Source organism: Alosa pseudoharengus, unplaced genomic scaffold, assembly GCF_046254945.1.
Source record: "Alosa pseudoharengus isolate Yale_2024_CS ecotype anadromous, Long Island Sound unplaced genomic scaffold, YU_APseudo_1.1 YU_APseudo_1.1_scf_13, whole genome shotgun sequence".
Classification (NCBI taxonomy): Eukaryota; Metazoa; Chordata; class Actinopteri; order Clupeiformes; family Clupeidae; genus Alosa; species Alosa pseudoharengus.
Window position 1 is genome coordinate 6,989,714 of NW_027468598.1, and position 8,139 is coordinate 6,997,852.

At 39.7% G+C, this 8,139-nt stretch overlaps 1 protein-coding gene across 1 annotated transcript; it reads left to right on the top strand.

Moving 5' to 3' along the window:
- Positions 1–5,478: 5,478 nt before the first annotated feature.
- LOC143121543 (ras-related protein Rap-2b) lies at positions 5,479–7,625 on the top strand. Its single transcript, XM_076281959.1, has 2 exons — positions 5,479–6,349; positions 6,667–7,625. The coding sequence occupies exon 1, from the start codon at positions 5,765–5,767 to the stop codon at positions 6,314–6,316; it is 552 nt and encodes a 183-aa protein (XP_076138074.1). The 5' UTR covers positions 5,479–5,764; the 3' UTR covers positions 6,317–6,349; positions 6,667–7,625.
- The last annotated feature ends 514 nt before the right edge of the window (positions 7,626–8,139 follow it).

Here is an 8,139-nt window from a genome sequence, read left to right on the forward strand (position 1 = left end):
CTTTCTCTTGACCATTTGAATCCAGCTTTGTAACTGTACAATGCTGGATGTTCAACACTACTCTTTTGTGTTGACTCGTCTGGGGGAAGTCTCCACACGCTGCTCACGCCCAGAGTGCATTCAGCTGTTGGTGTTTGCCTCCATGCTCACTTCCACTGGGGAAATGCACTCTGAATTGACTCACTGATCAGATTAAGTTCATTTAGAAAGATATCCTATCTCCAGTGCAGCTGCACACTTCCCCAGCCGTGGTTTTAACACAAATGCAGCACAAACATTATGGCTTTTAGCGTGATGAAATTTGTTTTCCACCATTTCCACACATTAGCTCTACATTATTAAACATTCATTATGTTCAAATATTCCGCTCCCAATTTGCAGCCTTGGCCAAGACATGTGCCACAAGCACTTGATGGACCACTTGATGATGGTCAGAATTGTTAAGTGCTCACTGGCGTGTGTAACAGTGATTGACCTCCTGATTGTTTTACATGCATGTCAAGGATCTGTGGTCAGTCTTCATCTCCATATTAGCCTTTTTGAATCCACTTATCTGGTCGATCACTGGGTATCTTTCTGGATTTGAAGACCAAGCACCCTCCATTTATAATTTGGAGAGTCTTTTTTCCAATACAATAGAGTGACACCTAGTGGAATATGAGAAGAGGTTCACCAAAAGAGTTACAATTGTTGACAATCCTTTTCAGTTTACATTTTGAGTTGAAAGTTTCTGTTAAACGCCACTGTTTTACAAAATACTAAACACATTTATGTCCATTTAATGTCCATTGTCACTGTAGATTTACAGTCATTAAATAAGATAATACACAACACAAGATTTTCCCCCACAAAGATTTGTACAATAATTAGTATTTGCCCATTGTAAACTGTGAGTCGACATATATAATTTAAAACATGAATTTCTGTTGCAAGTTATCTTAACCTATAAAGGTTTCAAACCCAGACCAACAGAGCCAAGAAGAAAATCATTACAAATGTTACTGAAGAGGTGTGAAGAAATTTCTCAGACATCCCTTATTTGCCTCAGTGGGGAATTGATTGTTTCGCTATACTGCCCTCCCATGGCAAGAATATTTCAATGCAGACACAACAGATATCAGATGAATTGGGACTTATTACTTTTACAAACCTCATCTTGAATACATGAGATGGTTCTTTTAATGGCAATATTATTTCATTCAGTCAATGAGGCCTACATATTGGCTTACATGTTGTTTTAATTGTACATCAAATAGTTGTCATTTTAAGATAAAAGTCATTATGAGATAACAATTGTAAAAAAAGGAGTAAGAAAATAATATAATTGGTACTTGTCTCCACTGACTAACTGCACTAGGTTATTACACGCAATCCTGAGAGTGACAGGCTGCTGCGTCTTCAGTATAAAACGTGAGACTGAAGTACAAGCTGAAAGGTGCAGAAGCATTTACAAAAACATATTTGTAGTGCATCCTGTGTGCAATAGGCTTTCTCAACAATGACAAGTGAGTGGAAAAAACAGAAACCTCAAAACAAAGAAAAAATAAATGTTCAGATTATTTGAAATCATCCATAGATAAAGTTATGTTGCATGCAAAACGAGGCTTGCCCTAACCTTTCCAGGTTAGGGCAAGTTAACACAGGTTTTCTTCCTGTAAATGTAACCACTTCTTCGAAAGCTTATGGAGATCTTTGCTGTATCACCTGCATTAAATGTTATATATTACTGTACAGTAGTAAATATTGTAGAATGGTGCTTTAGTCGTAGTACAGCTTCATGTCCTTGTCTTTATCATTTACTTCAAATACTTCACACCAAATTCCTCCTTTATTTAGTCATTCTCTGAAAACGCTTGTATTTCTTGGATCACACTGGTTTCAAGATCAAGCTAGGCATCAGCAATGCATGATACAGATAAGTAATGATGGGTGCACTGTCAGGTCACAATATGACATTAAACAGAACTGGAAAAGGGACTAATCTGGACATCCCAAACACTGTGGAGCAGTTACGCATGGCACATAACACAAGAGACAGACATCCAACTCTGTGTAGAGATCCACTATTGTCATGAAAAATAAACAAACCTTTTTTGTCAATCTTTGTGTCTTCAAATGGGTTTGAGAGTGTCTGAGTATGTTCCTGTCACTGCTAAGCCAGTACATGTCTTCAATTTTGTCTTTTAATTCATGTGCTAGTCATTTCTGGAAATTACATTGTTTGCATTGAAATAACATGAGCAATGCCTCATCTCTATTTTTCTGGCATCTCCAAAAGACTGCCATTGCATTCTTAAGTATCCAGCCTTTTGTTATCTTAAGTTGTTGAGCAAACTCTATGGATGCCAATACATGCACACAGATGAGTGCAAAATATTAACACTTACATTGTAACATGGTTTTGTAGACAGAAACATGATAGTATCCCTGTAAAGTGGCTAAAATGAGCTTACTTTAAAACGGCATAGGTCTACAGAACCAGTTAAATTCAACCAAAAATTGTAGGGGAATCTTTCCAATTCTGCTGGAAAATAGATTTACCGCAATGCGGTACAAAATATGACTGCCACTCAGTCCTGCACATTCTCTCCGCAAAAAAAAAACTCTTGTCAATTTGTCTCCATCTCCTACTCCATCCCGTACTCTTGCAACTTTTGTGTATGTAAACGAGTGTGTGCATAGTGTGTGTTTGTTTACGTGTGCTTCTGTGTGTGTGTGTGTTTATACTGTATGTGTGTGTGTTTTTATGTGTGTGTGCGTGTGGATGGGTGTGTTTATGTGTGTGTGTGTGCTTGTGTTTGTGTGCATGCGTGTAATCGTGTGCGTGCCTGTGTGTGTGTGTGTGCGTACATGCATGTGCGTGCAAGAGTACTGTGTGTGTGTGTGTGTGTGTGTGTGTGTCTGTATGTGTGTGTGTGTGTTTATGTTTATGTGTGTGTGTGTGTGTGTGTGTGTGTGTGTGTGTGTGTGTGTGCGCGCGCATGCGTGGGTGTGTGTGTGTAAGTGTCAATGTAATTCCATGAAACTAAGCATGCATTCAGAGGGTGTCATAATGATCTTACACTTCAGATTTTGTGCAGTTTTGAACCTGTCAGCCAAAGATACCTGCAATTACAACGCTTTATTTTTGCGTTTTCATTTTTAACTAGGTGGCGCTATACCTCAAATGAGTGGATGGGTTGATATGGCCCCTTGAGACCAACATATGAAAAAAAGTTGGTCATCCTAGGCCCTACAGTTCTTGAGATATTCACAGAAAACTGTGTCCGGCCTACCCTCCTTTCAGGGGACCCAGTGCGCCGGTCAACATTCCCACAAAGTTTTGTGCAGCCCGGTCTTTCAATGTCCTGGAAATCGTTGACATACATTTGCTGAAGAAAAAAAGAAATCCGTCAGAAAAAAACTCTGACTAATCCAATATGACCGCCGCTTCACTAATACAGCAGTCATAATGATTACAGCAATTGCCTCTGTGTCTAAAATACTTCTCAGAACATGTTTGGTCTTAGCAGAGTTGTACCTTTGTCGAGTCCAAAACCAGGACTAGTTGAGACCAAGAGTCAAAAGAGCTTCAAATCCAAGTCAAGACCGGGTCCAAAATGACAGAGACCAAAAGAAGAATAAAGAAGAATTCTTGTGACCTCTTACTTACCTACAGTATGTAATTTTTTTTCTGTGATCTATTATTTTATACTATGACATTATTAGGTCACTCTGGTATAGCATTTTCATTTAAAAATGGATATAACCAAACCTTATCTTTTGGCCGCATTTGATTGGTTGATAGGTGGTCAGTGTTAATGTCCAGCCATTGTAGATGAATTTGGAAGTAATTTAAAAAAATCCTGAACATGGTCACAAAATGAAGCCCGCTGGACTCCGTCAAGACCAACTAGAATATTTGGAGAGGCCAATGGCCAAGACCAAGACAAGTCAGTCCAAATACCAGCGAGTCTAAGACAAGTCAGAGTCCATACCATAGACAAAGTCTCGAACCCAACAGTACGGTAGCCCTGGTTGTTAGTTAGCGCTACAAAAATAAAGTGTTGAAAATAAAGTCCTCTGCAATGTCTGCAGCAAGGAATTTGCATATCACCGGAGTTCATCAACTCTATAGTCGCACATCAATGCAAAGAAATAAGTGTTGACATTGAGGGGAGTGTTAATTTATTTTCATTGTGTCCCCTAGGTTATATGCCTGAAATGCCTTGTATGTGAAAAAAAAACTTCTTCCCGAAGCACTTTTGAATTTATTTCCTCAGCATATTAGGTCATATCATAGATTATTATGGCCATTATTTGAACAGTGAAAATAATAATAAAAGAGTTTTTGAACTTTAATGTCACTAATGCTGATTATTCAATGATTCATTTGAATTTAAATATTTAAAATACTTTCACAGCAAAAATTATACATGCGATTAATTTAGATTAATTAATCACAGAGTATGTAATTAATTAGATTTTTTTTAATCGATTGACAGCCCTAGCTACAACGTTGCTTTTTTAAGGCAACACTTGTTTTTATTAATGTGTGTAACAGTGTGTGTGTGTTTGTGTGTGTGTGTGTGTCTGTGTGTGTGTGTGTGTGTCTGTGTGTGTGTGTGTGTGTGTGTGTGTGTGTGTGATGACTAATTCAGAGGTAATGTGCAGCTTGATTCATTCCAGTGGGCTGGTATTGTATGATCATTGGTGATCAATACTCTGCACAACTATTAGGTAACTTCTGGACAGGAAGTTAGTCAGACTTACATAACCAGACATGTTCTACATCAACTTTATCTTATATCTTATGGCAAGATTGATCTGAGATTAATAGGCCATGGCCCTAGTTTTCATCTTGGAAATATTCAATCTGATTAGATTGGAATAAAAGAATGATGGGACTATTCAAAACATTTAGTGATTATTAACAGTGTGAAATGTGATGTAATCAAATTGACCTTACATTTCCCCTGAAAACATACCAAAACCATTTAATTTATATTAAGGGGGCCTTCATTTTAAAAACAGGACCTTATGCCAATTTAAAGTGTAACCCCTTAATCTACATGTAAGGTGTCAAGTCAGTGGTTTTGTTGGGATAAAGGAGGCAATTAAGGCCAATTTCTAAGTATATCTTATGAATTTGTTAATTTAGGGATTCCTTGATGGGGGGGGGGGGGGGGTCGAAAAAATAAGGGGTAAATTCAGTGGGCTTTTCTCCTTAAATCGACCTTCATCTATACACATTTCTACTTAAAACACTTTATCCAAGTAGCAACTTTAAACTTTATCCAAGTAGCAACGCCGCTGATGGCAAAGCTGGGTGTTGTATGGTGTAGTAAGGTTTAGTTAACCAATTTCTATGGTAAGGGTTGTTAACCGATAAGGAACTTGCGGTGACCAAGCGACTCAACCAACTGTTCCTTTAAGATACTGCGCCTTTAAGAAAAGCTACCCAACTGTCTGCGCTGGTGACGTGAAGTCGCTGCGCGCTGTAGAGTGTGGGCAGGAAGAGAGTGTTAGAGCGCATTGATTACTCTTTGAACAGAAACGGTGCTCAGGGTCCGGCAGGGTGTAGCATGTCACGTTGCTAATGCTGTGGCACGGTCGAAATCAACCCAACGCCGTCCCTAAACGCCGAGCGTGCACGTTCCCCACCCGAATCGAAAGATTTGGGTTGAAACCTGTGAGCGCAGGAGCGGCGCTGTGTGCCGTTTGAACAGCAGGGCGAACAGCGGGTGGAAAGCGCGTTCGAGTGGAAGGCAGGGAACGAGGAGCCATGAGAGAATACAAAGTAGTCGTGCTGGGCTCTGGTGGTGTGGGGAAATCAGCATTGACTGTTCAGTTTGTCACTGGGTCTTTTATCGAGAAATACGACCCTACAATAGAGGATTTCTATAGAAAAGAGATCGAAGTTGACTCGTCGCCTTCAGTGTTGGAAATCCTGGACACGGCGGGGACAGAACAGTTCGCATCGATGCGAGATCTGTACATCAAAAACGGGCAGGGATTCATACTGGTGTACAGTCTGGTTAATCAACAGAGCTTCCAGGATATCAAACCGATGAGGGATCAGATTATTCGTGTCAAAAGGTACGAGAGAGTGCCCATGATCTTGGTTGGGAACAAGGTGGATTTGGAAGGCGAGCGAGAGGTCTCTTCCGGGGAAGGCAAAGCCCTAGCGGATGAGTGGAACTGTCCGTTTATGGAAACTTCAGCCAAAAATAAAGGTTCGGTCGACGAACTGTTCGCAGAGATTGTCAGACAAATGAACTATGCTTCAACTCCAAATGGGGACGACCAGTGCTGCTCATCATGTGTCATTCTTTAGATGAAAATTCACTATATTTTTAAGTTTGCAATGGTGAGTGTCCAACTCGAAATATATGGCGAAATATGACTAAACAGACCAAAATGTTTCATACCGGTTGAGCTTGAAGACAAACGTGTAGGCCTACGTCAGTGTCATCAGTATTGGAATGTGTCCTGTCATGTCTTGCACACGAACATTCATATGAAAAAGACAACATAATTAACATAACTGTTTACATGATAGAATACTTGAATGTTCTAGGATAGATATAACGCTAACGGCGGACACTTGAAAGACATGGTCGCCTGATTGTTGTTGTGAGACTACTATTTCATCGGTTATTGTTTTTTTTGTTTTTTTGTTGGAAGTGTGTTGCAGGAATTCTAACTTGAGCTCTACGTGTCTCTCCTTGGCTTTGGAAGGAGCACAAATTCCGTAATGGAGGTGAGACCATCGCAGGAGTTCACTCTTGAGGAATTCTGTTTGGAGTAGGCCCAATCCATGCAGCTCTTATTGTAGCCTACACCACTGAAGTGGCTGATCTGAGCGCTCCGCCCGTCTCGGCCTGCACTCCTAACTGGAACTTTTACCTTACAACGGATGGTGACGGAGCTGGACATAACCACGAAAGTTTTCCTCATTGGAGGAAGGAATAAGTAGTCATTAAGTGCTGCGCATGACTTGGGTCGAACAGTGTAAACTTGCCCTCTCCCCCTGCTATGTAAAGCTCTACTTTCAGATTTTTGACAGAAACGTCAGTTCATTGAAACCACTGTTTTTCAGTCAGTGCCACCCCCATTTTTCCTCAGCGTTCACGAAGACTTGACTGGAGTGACGTGGGACGTCAGCGTTGCGTTCTCACGTCGAGTGCCTTCCAAAAATCAGCTATTCCCGTTCAGTGCCAACGTGAGGGCGTACAAGAATCTCATTTTTAATGGCAATCCACAAAAGTACTTAAATGTAACACTTGATTATACTTAAGGGGTTGAGAAGATACAGCAGTCCCCTTCTTAAACGAATTGCAGTTTTCTCCTTTCTCTTACAATCCTTTAATTTGGCCTCAATGTTTTTTTTAGGTTGGTCTAGCCTAGATATGACCAAATTCTTTTGAAATACAGGTACTGAAAATCAACCAGTTTACTCAACAAAACCTCATTTAAGCAATTTAAGTCAAAGATTTTTATGTTTTGTTTCTCTTTTTGTTTTAACAAGAAATGTGATGTAACATTGCAATTCTAATACGATTGTAAGTTTAATTTGGGGTCAGCTTTTTAACAGCTGTTTGTGTTTAAAGATTTTTAATACAAATTGCATTTGTAAAAAAACAGCATACCTGTGGTTGACCTCTGTTTTCAAAATGAATTCATACATAGTGTGTGTAGATATCACAGGGAATTCAGACATACAGAACATAATTCTGCCAGACCGGATGGAAAGGAACAACTGGAAGGGCATTTGTATGGCTCTGATAGTAATAGTCAGGTATTTAGATGAGGGGAAGGCACCCCAGGCTGTGGCCTAAAGTGTTTGAGTAACCTAATTATATGATGTATAAGTTTTCCCTTATGCTAAATCACTTGAGGACTTGCAATATGTGCCAAACTATGTTTTGAATAATGCTGAAGAATACTTAATATATATTTATGTTTCAACATGGAAAAGGTGCCTCAATGGTTTTACATTGGGTGTATGGCATGTGACTAGTACACTTAGATGAAGGATTTGCTTTCACATACCACCCTGCAGGTCTAGTTCGTATTAATGACCCAGAAATTAATGCCTTTGTGTAACCGTAGCTAACCCAATAACTATAAGCCAAAGAGCTTTTTCTCCATAGTCTT

What these genes read in the sequence shown, in the direction of transcription:
- LOC143121543 (XM_076281959.1), top strand. Translation starts at nt 5,765, where the DNA reads ATGAGAGAATACAAAGTAGTCGTGCTGGGCTCTGGTGGTGTGGGGAAA.